Source organism: Echeneis naucrates, chromosome 18 (assembly GCF_900963305.1).
Source record: "Echeneis naucrates chromosome 18, fEcheNa1.1, whole genome shotgun sequence".
Taxonomy (NCBI): Eukaryota; Metazoa; Chordata; class Actinopteri; order Carangiformes; family Echeneidae; genus Echeneis; species Echeneis naucrates.
Genome location: NC_042528.1, coordinates 9444560 through 9458499, shown reverse-complemented (window position 1 = coordinate 9458499; position 13940 = coordinate 9444560). Strand labels below are relative to the sequence as shown.

General features: G+C 41.4%; 1 protein-coding gene across 1 annotated transcript; it reads right to left on the bottom strand.

Annotated features, from left to right (window-relative positions):
* Positions 1 to 6965: 6965 nt before the first annotated feature.
* Positions 6966 to 13364, bottom strand: syt4 (synaptotagmin IV). The gene is made up of 5 exons (XM_029526684.1): positions 13331 to 13364; positions 10786 to 11405; positions 10363 to 10686; positions 7687 to 7807; positions 6966 to 7285 (listed from the first exon to the last, which is right to left on the bottom strand). Exons 1-5 carry the CDS (start codon positions 13362 to 13364, stop codon positions 6966 to 6968), a joined length of 1419 nt encoding a protein of 472 aa, XP_029382544.1.
* Positions 13365 to 13940: the final 576 nt, after the last annotated feature.

The following is a 13940-nucleotide window of genomic DNA, read 5'->3' as shown; positions in this document are numbered from 1 at the left end:
AGCAGCCATCTTGGACCTCCAGGGTTCAGCATGAGTATATATCTGTTATATCTGACCCACAAAATAAAATTGGCCTGAAGTCTAACTCTTTATTTCCCCATCTGATCTGAGATTATACCTTTGATTAACCTCAATTTGTTATTCATCCACATCCGCTCATTCACTTCCAAACTTCTTTTTCTCTATTGTAATTTGCCTCAGGTGCATAAAGGCGTGACCACATCATAACATACCTTTATAACTTCGTAACAGATCTAATTCTGCACCAACAACCTTTAGTTTTCATTAAACTGGGTGATAGAGGTGAGTGGCACTGCCATATCGATAACGTCCATCCCTCCAGTGGCTGAGCAATTAACCAGCTGCAGCAGATGAAGACAAGTGATCATTACAGAGGCTTTAACGATCAAACCAGCATATCCGTGTGTGTTGCTTGTTTGTCTGTGCTTGCTGTCTGCATTTGTGTGTGTCTGCCTGTGTCAGTAAATGTGTAGGCTGTACTGCTGAGAAAATCATTAGACCCGACTCTGCCTTTCTGACTCTATTTCTCGTTCCTTGTACCCTCCTCCCTTCTTCCACATCCTAATATAGGCAATAGTGGATCACATGCAAAGTCAAGTGCAGGATTCAACAAATTCGTATTCAATTGCTGCATCTTTAGCGCATCATCAGCGCCTTCAGGCATGCGCAGCCTGTCATCCTGTCCATCTGTTTATTTCTTTGCTTACTAAGTCAGATCAAGTCAATATGCGACTTGTGTCAAATGTGCTCAGTAAAAAAATAACAACAACAACAACAAGAAAAGGCCCAGTGCTTACCCACATCTAGCCTGTCTCTGGAGCTTTGGCCAAGAGTTAGCCCTTAAAATCTAGGTTTCCTCTGCTAAATCTGGAGAAGTGGAAGAAGACAGATTAGTGGTGTCAGTGGACCCCAAAAGAAGTAAATTAGCTTTCAGCCCCACTTTCTAATTAAAGACTAAGAATCTTTGGTTGAACGGTAAAGCATGAATATGTTGAGTTGTTTACCGGCACAGAGGATTTGTTGTGAAGGTAATATCTTCTTTTTTGGGCCTCAGTTGCTTGGCTTTGAGTCTGAAAATGCACTATCCTTTTAGTTTCTATGCAAATTAAGCTGCAGCACAAACTGCACTGTGCAAACAAATAGCCTCTTTAACACCAACTACAATAGCACACTCCTGCTGGAAGCCCTCTAAGTTTGGCACCTGTGAACGTGTGCTCTGTTTCAGCTCCACAATGACTGACCTACATGCAGTCAATCTGACGAACAGTATTGTCCCTGAAGAGCAACGTCCCTGGCAATGCTGGTTGGCAAATCATCATTCTCCAATTCATTAAAATAAACATTTCATTTTCTACTTGGCCCCTGACTTTATATGGACATTAAATATTCAACTCTGTTGTCACTGATGTGATATCTTTGAAAACAAAGATCACTTCCGTGATGTGATCAATGGAAACACACATACGTACAGAAACATCAAGAAATGACTTAACTATTGAATATTTTATGTGAATTTTGTTCTGTAGTAAATATAACCACATGCAAATACACACACACGCACACAATTGAGAGTCATCAAAAGGTTAAGCAGGTGATTACAGAGAGCTTAGCTCTAAACATGGACAGAATGTAATTAGTGAGGAGACATTTGTGTTTGTGTGTGTGAGAGAGAGGGAATTTGCTGTAATACGTTTCATAGTTGGAAACATTCTTAAGGACTCTGGATGTCCCTGTTGTTGATTGTGGTGCAGTACCTTGGTAAGTGAGTCATGCTGCAGAATATAATGTGAGTGCTGTCAGGACTTCCCTCATGTAAGTGAAACACAGGCTCAGATGGAAAAGCACGATGAAAAGACTGATAGGGGAAAGAAGTAACAGAAAGGGGATTGTGGCAATCGATGCAGGATTTACGACTTCAGTGGTTTTACGACATGGCAGAAGACGGATGGAGGAGAGAAGGAGGGGTCAGAGATCAAGACTGCGTGTGTGTGGGTGTGTGTGTGTGTGACTGATAATGTTCCATGACAGGCTAGTGTGGTGAGAAGGGCAGCGAGAGCAGGGATGTTGATTGGTAACAAGAGTTGCATCTGAGACATGATGATGTGAGGAAGAGAAGAGGATGTTCTGTGAATTGTTAGAATGAGACCACTGAGGGAGGGAAAGAAGGAAAAGCAGAAAGGGAGAGAGGGGGTGGTATGTGAGAGATCAAAGGCAACTTTTCCCAGCTTTCATCTGGCGCCTTGGGCTGTAAAATGTCTGTTAATAACAACACATGATATTCACACCAGAACCCACACTCCTGCACAGTCGTCTTTCTCATCCTCAGACTATTAGCCTCCTCTCTGCAAGCAGCTGGAGAGACACAGGAGGAGACAGATGATGAAGGTCTATTAGATGTGGATTCAATCTGTCTGAGCCAAGTGCTTCTGAATAATTCAACAGCTACTACAGAGCAGATTCACATGTTTCTCCAAACATGTTACAAGTATATTCAGATCAACAAGCTCTGTCTGTTTTTCAATTGATTTCATGTCCATTTAAAAACATTTCCACTAAAAATTATGTATGAGTATCACAGGTCTCTTTTATGTGCCATACGTACATACTATTAACATAGTTAATATAATTTTTTATAGGACATTATTTTGTTATCATTTTGAAATGAAAGGTTAACATGTTGTTTTGATGGTGGACTTTCTGCAAATTAAATGGGAGAGTATCAGTAATAGAGCGTACAAGAAGGATTAAATGATTAAATTAAATTGACCTCTGTTCAATCTCTTGCCTCCTGTGTCACATTCCTCCCAACTTCCACCATTTGTTATCCTCTCCCTTGGTAGCTCGTGTTCGCCTAGCCTTGAAACCACTACAGTGCCCTGTTGCCATGACAGCAAAGGCAAAGTGAAGGTAAGAGATCAAAAAACCTAGTGTGGTTGAAGCTTTATAGGATCTGTCTCATAAACCCCAAAAGTATCTTGTTGTCCATTTATTTGCTGTCTTTCTCCAAAATAGACACTTGTCGCTTCCCTGCAGTCACCACAGTAACCCACGTGCATCCTTCACCTGATCTTTCAGGTTCTTTGGGTGAAAATATTCAATAATGATATATTTCAGCTTTTCCCCTTGTATCCACTAATTAGTGAAATGTAAGATCTAAATACCTTTCAATTTATTGCGCACGTTTTTTCTCCCATCACGTGACTTCTTTGTGGAATTTTCTAAGGGACATTCTTCCTGCTGCGGACTATGGAGCGTTGACAGAGGATCGTGTAACACTTTACAGAAAGCGATGACTTCCCAGAATCTGTCTTCCCTTTCAAACAAACAGAATAGCAGCTTACCCAGAGAGACCGCCTGCTGCTTGGAGTGTGGGCCTGCAGCCTTCATGGGTCATCACACTGACTGGTTGTTCTAAAAACTTAAAGAAAGCGTTTTAAAATAAAGATGTTAATGTGTAGTGACTTTCTGTTAGCCACATGGTCTGGTGCCATTAGTTCAATAACTGCTCTAACTCCACCAAAGTTTGCTCTCATTTACCAATGCCAGCCTCTTTGCCTCACTAATGGTTTTAACCCCTAACTAATGGATTTCTCTGTGTCTACAGTCTTACTAATGCGCAGCCCTCAACTCCCCTTAATTTAGTTGTTTAATTTAATTGTGTAGTGTGTGGGTGTGTGATGTGTGTTTTGATGCAAGCTTCCAATCAGATGCTTCATGCTATTATCACTTCGGGGTTGGTGGTCAGATAATGAAATTTCTCGAGATACTTTGTATGTATGTTCTAGATGTTCCCCAGTGTGTGTGTGTGTGTGTGTGTTCATTCATTCATTCATCTTCTACTGCTTATTTGTTTCTGGGTCCTGGGGGGACCGGCACCGCTGCGACCCAAAAACGGATAAGCGGATTCAGATCAGGTTCAGAGAGGTGGGTGCAGAGAGTGGATATGTCTCCCTGGGATAGTGCAAGGGAGAGTGCGAAATGCAAAGGAAAAAGATTTGCCCTAATTAGGGAACTTGAGGGAGAGGACATGAACCAAATATCTCTACACTTATTAATGCCTCACATCATCAGCCTTTTTATTCTAACGTATCCTGCTCTTTTTATGCTCCCACAGTGTATTGTTGTTAGTCATAAAAGAAGTATGTTTTACTCTTAATTGTGGAAAAAAGCTTAATGGGCTAGAGCCTTTGTGGGTAGCATCAGCTATTCACAAATCACTGCTTCATGTGAAGTCCGTTCTAGATTCTTCCTTAACTATAATCTGTTTCATACTAATGGCTCACTAGACTACAATTGCCTTTACATCATTTGGCAGGAAAATTGGAAGAAAGGCAAATGCAGTCAACGGTAGTCAACAGTGTAAACAGAAATTAGTGTAGCATCACAAGCTTTGAGATGATTGTGAAAAAACTTGATTTCTCCCAAGGTACCACTACTAACTGCTGTACTGGGCCAGCTGCCACACACACACAGAACCACTGCTAAGCATTCTGAGTCATCCTAACCAAGCTAACATGATCTCCATTCACACTGAAATGTGATTTCACTCGTGAAATGCGTCCTTTTCCAAAAATATTTTTGGGAAAACAGATATGAATGCCATACAAATTTGTGGCAAATGATTTGGCAAACAGTTGTCTATTCACTCATCCAGCAGACAGCCTGACCCTGACCCTGACCCTGACGTAATCGTAACATTCACCCCCTTTAAATTCTGTTGTAATCTCCATCACATTCTGAGGGAAATATTTGGCTCTTCAGCAGTTAAATGAAACTTAAGCGCTTAAATGACGTGCAGCCAGCTTCTAACTTTGTTTGGAACATGCAATGCACAGGGGTGGTAACATAAAGTGTGTTTTGGGGTGATGTTGTTATGACTTTGTTGCTGCTGAGGGCAGTAAGAGTGAAGTTGAGGTCATCAGCTCTGGGATGATATAGATATAGTTTACTCCAGAGAGCAGAGGAGTACTCCAAGCTTGTGTCATACTTTTCTGTGCGTTCGCAATGCAAGGAATTCTTTTAATGTAGTTATTTGATTCATTTATCACAATGAATGTTAATTACATGCTTTAAATAATAAACGACATGACAAATATTTATCAATTCCTGCTGTCCTTGCCCTTGAAATAAAATAACCAGCTGAATGGGTGAGGGGGTGCATTTTGCACTTGTTTCTTTCATTGCTTCAAAAGGAAGCCAGTTAAGGTTTCAAACAGAAAGCAACCTTGTGGGTCACAAAGACTGAGGATCTACATGATGACAGAACATCCTGCTTCTCTGGAGGATCCACGACCAAACACATAATGTCTCTTGGTCTAAGAGTTAGTTAAGGGAACAGCTCTAGCAAAGTTTGACTTGAAGGGTGTTTTTGGCTGTATTCGTAGAGCAAAAATGGAGAAAATGGGTGTGCGAGCTGAGCCAGCTGTCCTCCCTCACTCCACCACTTAGCTGATATTAAATTCAGACATGATGACTTCATCCCTGAGCACTTAGCCACTCAGCATATATTACATCATGAGAGCTGGAAAGGGTCCAAATAATTTTCTCCCCATGGTGCTGGAGGTGAGGACACACACGAAAGTCAATGCTCTGACTTTAGTGTTTTAAAAGAGTTTCTGAGACTTTAAAATGACAAAACTCCATAAAGCTCCATAGGTCTATTGGCAGCAATATTTAACTAGTTGAAATATGCTCCTAGATATATCTTAATGTGGAGAAACACTGTCAAGGGGTTTTGTTACCTACTGTACTTCTTTTCTTTAAATCCTTTTTTTCATGGATTTTGGCTTTTAAACAGAAAGCAACAATAGATAGAGGCAAACCGAGGCTGCTGTGATTAAGGCGAGGCCTTCATGGAACAAGCTCTTCCAGAGGTACCTGGCATAAACCTCGAATATTTTTACATTTTGATTACCAGACTTTGTATATTGCAGTTTTAACTGGCTGCTGAAACGTTGCATGCATATCAAATGAAAGAAAGAAAGCAAATGCAATTTTCGTCAGAACTTGCCATATTTTATAGTAAGGTACAGACATTTACACTTCAGCTGTCTTTGTGCTCACAGTAAGGGGGACGAAACACCTACAGTAAACATTATGTGGTTCACATCTGTTCAGAGATAACATACACACCCACACACGCAAACAATCGTGCCAGTACAAGCATTCTCATATTGAAATACACGCATAAATGGATCCAGCTGCTGCCCCCAATGCACTCAATCTGTTCCAGTCTTTTCTCAAACCACCTAATTTAGGTTTTCTTGTAATGATATATGAAATACCACTTATATTACAAAACATGTTCAACAAATCAACCAGAAAAGTACAAAACAAAAGCATAAAAGAAAACAACCTACATCTTTATGAAGAAAACATTATCATTATAAAATAAACTTTAATAATCCACCTTTTTACAGCATCATCAGATGTGGTTCATTCTGGTTTTAATAGATGAACTAGGTTACTATTTATAGAAAGAGGGGTGAAAGAAGAGCAGTAGCAAAGGAAGAAAAGAAGAGTAATAGCCACATTTAGGACATTCTGCACTGCACACGGTTACCGTGACAATTGGTTGTTGCCATGGAAATGAAGTTGCATGTTACCAGGTGATTTTCAGTGACAGTCTTTGGAATTGTTCAAAGCTACGGGGTTCCCCTTTGTCGTGCCCCACCAACCACAGTGAACCCCATTAACTTCAAAGATACATGATTTAATGATTGATTGAACGATGACATCACTTAAGATGACCCAACCCACAACATCAAAAACAATTCCACCCAACCTGTACCCACCTACCCACCCACCCCAGTGTCCCACCTGCCCTCACAGAAAGTCCATTGGGTACTGGCCAGTGGGACAAAAAAATCCTGCCCATCTTTATTCCACCCCTCTCATGGACCACATAAGGTTTGGATGTCAGGATCTACCAGCACCCTGACATTCTACTCCTCTGACATGGCGTGCCACTTGGCGATCTGGCGACGGGGGTGGTCACAGATCTCTCTCCAGTGCTCGCCAGGAGTACCTGCTGCTGATGTGCCCAGCACCAGGCGCCCAAGGACAGTGTTGGAGCTGCGTGAGTTGCCTGTATCTGAGTCCATCAGCAGCAGCTCCACGCTGGTGTCCCTCAGGCCCTCGTCAGATGGCAGGTCAAAGACAAAGAGCTCATTGAACACCGGGTTGGGGGAGCACTTCTTCACGTGGGTCTTCTTTTTGCACACACGCTTCTTTCCATGGTACATGTTCACCTTGACATATGGATCTAAAGGGGAAGAATGATAAGGAGAGATGAGCGTGGTATGAACAGAAGAAAAACAGGCAGAGTGAAGAGTCACCATTAGCAGTTGCAGAGAGGCGCATCACTCCGAAGCCAGATCAATATAGTGATCAATAGAGCGGAAAGGATTGAGGACAAAGGAGGCTGTCTGTGTAAACACTTAGTGCAAGCCCACCCACATGCACACGTGTATGTGTTTGTGTAATTTAAGTGCTCTGTATCACATCCTTATCAGATTACTTGGGCGCGGTCACACCATCTTTTTACAAAAACTGTCACAGAATCCAAAGTAGCCCAGGCTGTGTGACAGGAAGCACATTCCAGTCTCATCTGTTTATTGCTATGTGGAACATGCATCTGATTTTGAAAGGGCTAGTTCTAAGTACCTGTTGGTCCATTGTTTTCCGTCTTTGGCAGATGGCGAGCCTTGAGGACGACCACAGTCAGAGTGTTGGTGGTGGATTGGTAACATAGAGAGAGTAGTAACTCGCCCCGGCCCGAAGACTTCTGTGGAGAGACAAGGAGGAGCAAATGGAATGAGTGGTGGCATGAAACAAAGTAAGAGTGATAACAAAAAGGTGATGAAGGTAGAGATAGCAGGTGGGAAAGGACAGAGTAGAAGAAACTAGCCAAATTACACACATACACGCCTGTCTCCACACCCAAAACACTTGATGCCTCTGATGTTGTGATCACACCTAACAGGATATCACACCTCAGCTCTTGGTTGCCATGGTAATGAGCAAGTAGCACCCAGACTACTTCTAGCCCTGAGTTCATGTTGGGGTTTCTGGGAAAAAGACAAAAGAAAAAAACAGCCTGGGTATGCTGTAGGAGTGTTTCTGTTGCACTCTCTTGTGGACACAGTAATTTGTTATAGCTGTCAGGAAGGAGTTCCTACAGAAAAAGAAGATGTTTTACTCTACTGTACTGGCTTAGCCTTCTGCCATGGTAAAAACAGGGTTATGGCTTTGTTAGAATCTTTTTATTTTGCCTTTATGTATGCAGGTAATCTCATTGAGACAGAGTCTCGTTCTCGGAGAGACCTGTTTAAGGCTATACTGCCTATGACATGCTGTATTGATTCCATGAACTCCAACACGCGCACACACACACACACACATACATAAGGATAAAATCTATGCCATGCAGACAAAGGGGCCAACACCCTTTTGCAGAAAAGTGGATTCATTCACATAAATCCATACAGACAGACATTAATACATGATGTGATATTGAACAAACTGTTCTATTTCTTTTAAATTCACATCATCCAGGCTAAAGTCGTCACACTTGATATTATGTTAAAAAAAAAAAAAAAAAACTAATGAGTGCAGCTGATACACACAGATGCACCAAATCTAAAGCCAGTTTTCTTTTAAGTGCACAAAAACAAGTTGAGATAGTACAACTGTTTATGAGATTTTTGTCTCCTGAGAACCAAATGAGAAATTGAATGAAGCAAAAGTTATTCTGTGTGGGGAGAATCCTCAGCACATTAAAGGAATATTGATGAAAAAATAGTTAGGGAGCTCAGCGGAAGGGAATGAACCTTTTGTATCTTTCTGAATCGCAGCCATGTATCCCGACACTTTTCTGGAGAACTATATTGTATTAAAGGTCTCTATGGATACAGAAGAAAGCTCACATTGCTCCTGGGAAGGTGCATATTCACTTCAACCTGGTAGACACAGATCTTCCGTTTAAACAGCACTTAGCATGGGACAATAGCAGACAGATCTATTACTACATTGATATCCTTTCATATTCCACCTACAAATGGACAAATGCTCATCTACAGCAAAACAGACTGAAATCTAAAGCAACTGTCTATGAACCTTTGCTCATCCACAGACCTATAATAAGGATACAGATATCTCCCTGTGCTTCATTTTATATTTATCAATAAACAGAATGTGAGGGAACCAAACCTGCTGCTATATAATCCAAGTTCCCGAGCCATTTAAAGGATATATAATACCTTCATGCCCACACTACTAACACCGCACTATATTCCTCTAAAAGAAAATATGTCTGACTGGAAATGAGCTAAACTGTGTATATATGTGGTGCTCATGACTGCCAGGAACACTCAACCTAGAGGATATGCCTATTGACTACCAGCACACAGACCCATAATTGTGTGGTGCGGATATCACTCTGTCTATTCGATACACTACTGGGAGTGTCCATGTGAGCCTATTAGCTTTCAAACTAGCCAACCATCCATCACTGTTTTGCTTTTCTTATGTTTGGATCTAAAAGAAATACAGAATAAATAATAAATTAATATTAGATTAAATGATTTAATATTCTGAGCCTTGATTGATAAATGTTTCTTCAACGAAACATGTTATGTTTGACTTGAATGTCAAACGACTCAATTATGAGCTATTCCAGATGTCACAAAAAAATGCTAAATGAACTGATGTAAAAACAGTTGAAGCAAATTAAAAAAATGAGTGCCAGATACTTTTAGGGAACACACAGCAGTTCATTGAGGGTCAAACCGAGGCCTCAGTATCAGCATGAAAATTCACAGCAGTGAAGCTGTGAGGGATACACATCCCATCTCCTTTTTCAGTTGGTTTATTTTGGAATTTACACTTTTCTGAATTATACACAATGAAGAAATGAATTCCCTCAATGGTTTTGGAAAGGAAACAAATTCTATTAAGAACTAAAACAATTTAGACAAATTTGAAATTAATGTTTTCCCCACTGCTGTTAAATTAAGATTTGAAAGAAATATGTAAATGTGCATTTATTTTTGAACAAGAAAAGGGACTTTTAAAATGACTATATACTAATTGATATACTCATAATGGAAGAGTCACTATTGGAACAAGTTTGTAATTTTAAGTGATCTCCTAATCAGTTGATTCTGGAGTTGTTACTATTGCAGATAACCAAATTTTAACAGACAGTTTTAATTTATAGATTTTTTAAAAATCCCATTGCATCAATTTAAAGGAAATCATTGAAAGATTAGAATGAAAGCAAGGCTGATGAAATTCAGGTTGAAGACCATAAAAAGAAGAATGAATGGATTTATATTTTACCTTGACGTTCCTCTTAATGATCTCTCGGCTCATGAGGACACGCCCCTCTGACAAATCAATCCCAGACAAGGGGACGAGAGTCTCCCCGATGATCTCGTCACGAGAGAACCTGTCAAAACTAAGCACCATGAAGTGTAGGGCCAACTCTGACACTTTGGCCAGCGGGATTCCATAGAAGCTGAAGGTTTCGTCGAAGGCAGGATCCAGAGTCTTCCTCAGGACTCTGGTCTTCACCCGGTGCTTTTTCTCTGGCAGAAGGGTCAACTTGATGTAAGGGTCAGAGGTCAGTGACTGTTCATCAGTTGGGGTCAGGCCATGAGCTTCCTGGATCAAAAAGCAAAATCAATTCATTAGTCAAGACTGAAAAACAATTACTATAAAATAACGCACACACCTAAACTTCAGCTTAAATACTTAGGGTACCTTGATATGGACAATGAATGCTTTCCTCTCAGGTTGGTACTCGAGGGAGAAGTGGAGAGTCCCCAACCCACCCTCCTTCTCCTCTTTGTGGGGCTTGTCCACAGCTGGAGTGGGCGCCTGGCTGGAGAGAGTGCTAGATGGTGAAGGGAGTTCACGCCGGTCCATTATGCCCGGTTGGGTGAACCCAGCATGAGGAGAAGGAAGCTCCAGGTCTGGAGAGCTGCGCACCTTCTGATGATGGTGGTGAAATGGTTTAGTGGTGAAGTTGCCATTCAGATCCCGCTTCTCCAAATCCAGATGCAGTGCCGATCTGGAACCATTTGGACTTGTTGCCAGTTTACTGGTTCCAGAGGGGCTCATTGGTGACACAGTGTGGCAGTTTCCATTTATGTCAGTTTTACTGGTGTCATTTGTTTCAGCGGTCACGGGGGCAGCAAACTTCTTCTTGCCACTAAGACTCTCTGGGTAGATGTCAACCCCTTTGAGCATGTGAACAAACTTATATGGAGGTGTCTTCTGGGATTTGGCATTTTTACGCTGACAGCAAATCCATGCAAAGCCTGACACGGTGAACACGAGGCCAAAGACACTCACCACAGCTACACCTACTGGCACTGCCACTGTGGAGGAGGACAAAGAGAGTGGAAGGTGGGAGAGACAGATTTAACAACACACCCCAACAAACACTGTACAAGTAAAAAGGCACTGCACAACTTCAACTGATTTTATTGTCCTGACTTAGTCCATTTATGTTTCTGATTGACGCAGTCTACAGTTTTGACTCAGAGGGAGATGAAAGATGACAGCCAATCTGTCCAACCCTGATGAATACTCATCATTACTGTGTTCAAATTCCAAACATGGCCGTGGTATATTAACAGGAAGCAGCTGGTGTAATGAAAGTACTGAGCTGCCAGGAAAACTACATACATCATTATGTGACTGGCTAAATTCTAAATGGCAGGATTACAAAAATGGCTGAATGCAGAAGCAAAATTCAAACACTCTTATTCTATTAAGAGTTTGCTGTAGACCTGTTCTGTATGTAAAATGCCTTTATGTAACTTTGTTATGATTTGGCACGATATAAATAAATCTGATTTGATTTGAATTAGTGTGATAACATTTGTCCCTATGATAACAAGGATTATAAAAATCATCACCATCATTAGCGGATGATATGCAGGCACATTATGTAAATATATTTGGAAAGATTTTTGACCAATCAATGGAACAGTGGATACAGAGAAGCAGCATAGTCTTCTCGAATATAGTGATATAGATTCTTATAAATTGTAAGTATTGTATATGTTGGGACGTTCTTCTTAAGATGTCATCTGCAAAATAGTGTAAAGCTTTGTATTAACCCTAATCCAACAGCTTTTAAACACATTTTCCTGTCAAGTAGTGGTACTGACAGAGACCTAATTCTTTTCAATGATACGTTTGTGTCCTATAACATAATTCCAAAAAAAGCATGACTATTTTACAGGCAGATCCGCCACTGAATGCTTAACAGGCTTTGTTTTCTGGTGTTGAACTATGACTCAACAATTATCATGCAGCCTTCTCATGCAGTAAGAGTTAATAGGCCTATTTCAATGGAGGAAACGCAGACTACTGTCTGCCATTAAGAGGGCAGCCCAGTGGAAAATCACTCAGGTTAACACCCAGTCAAAGAGAGAGAGAAAGAGGCTGAAAGACAGGGGCAGGGGTTGATGTTTTTCACATGTATTAGATGGTGTGAAATACATAGTTGGATAATCAATGTTATCATTGACATTAATCGGTAAAATTGCAGTCATTTATGTAAAAGAACATCTGAATTCTTTAAATTGTATGAAAAGAAAATGTATTTTACATCGCCTGTAGGAATCTTTGGTGACATCACATAACAGTTTGACTGTATGGCTTTCAATCTTGATTATTATGGGTCTTTTTGTAACTTGCATCCTGTAGGCTGTTGTACGAATGTATATAGTATCATATAGTGAATCATTTAGACTCATCCATCGGTGGGAAAATCAGCTGTAATCACAGCACTTGTACAGACTCTTTTTCTCTCTTTTCCCTTCATCAATATTGCATTCCAGTGTCCTGGGTGGATTTCAAGGCAACAACAACAGACAGATGGATGTGGCAGCGGGAGGGCGGTGTGAGATGCTGAAGCCAGAGGAATTAAAGACAAACAAACAGGTGCTGTCCAGGCTTTCCAATCAAGTAACAAATTGCCTTTTTAATGTAATGTCAAAATCTACTTTTATTGCCATCCTATTAATTTAGTTATTTTTTCTGCCCTTAAGCAGGCCGCAAAATGGAGGCGGGAAATGGCACACCTTGCGTTTGACAGCAAAATGTTCAGGGAACGCATTTGTCACATTTGGCTCTTGATGAAATATCTCATAAAACAGACAACTTTAACATGCAACCTCTTATCATTACTCTGACACACAGGAAATCAGAAGACAGAGCCTCAATTTCAAAGGAAGAGTGAGTAACAGGAAGACTGGAAGCCCCTGTGTGCTCTTCGAGAGTTCGGACTCACCGAGCTGAGCTCCATCCTCCACCATTGGAGCCATGGCTGCTGTCCGAGGTGCTGAAACGGCTCGCCTGCTTTCACAGCGCCGAGGTTTCCTTTATCCCCGCGGTGTCGGCTCTGATTATATTTAAGAATGAAAAGGCTTTGTTGCGGCTTCAATAAGTCAAAAAGCAGCCGTGAGGGGAAGATGGTGTCTTCACCGTGCTGCTGTTACTCTGTGATGCGTGAGTGCGTTTCGGCCGCGGCAACACCCCAGTTCTTTTCTCGCTCTCTGCTCCCTCTCTGCTTATTTTCTGTCTCTCTCTCTCTCTCTCTCTCCAACCCTTTAGTCGTCACCCTCCCTCCCCGACCGATAACGCTGAGCTCACCAGTGCTGACGCAATAGTGACGGAGGCTGGCTGTGATATCAGGACCCCCGGTGAAGCAGCACAACCGAGCTGCCAACTCCCCTGATGGATTGCTATGGTATAGACGGTCCTATTCTGTATCTTCCTTCCGTGCGCGCGCGTGCGTGTGTCAGTGCGTGACTGTATACTTCCTGATTCAATTACACTGGTTATACCTTGGCCCCCCATTAATTAAAGTAAGTGGTCATTTTGGCTAATACAGTGATATA

Coding starts and splice junctions, on each gene's coding strand:
- syt4 (XM_029526684.1), bottom strand. CDS start 13,364: ATGGCTCCAATGGTGGAGGATGGAGCTCAGCTCG. Junction 10,687..10,785: donor CATTCATTGTCCATATCAAG/GTACCCTAAGTA, acceptor TTTTTGATCCAG/GAAGCTCATGGCCTGACCCC. Junction 7,286..7,686: donor GGAAAACAATGGACCAACAG/GTACTTAGAACT, acceptor CTTCCCCTTTAG/ATCCATATGTCAAGGTGAAC.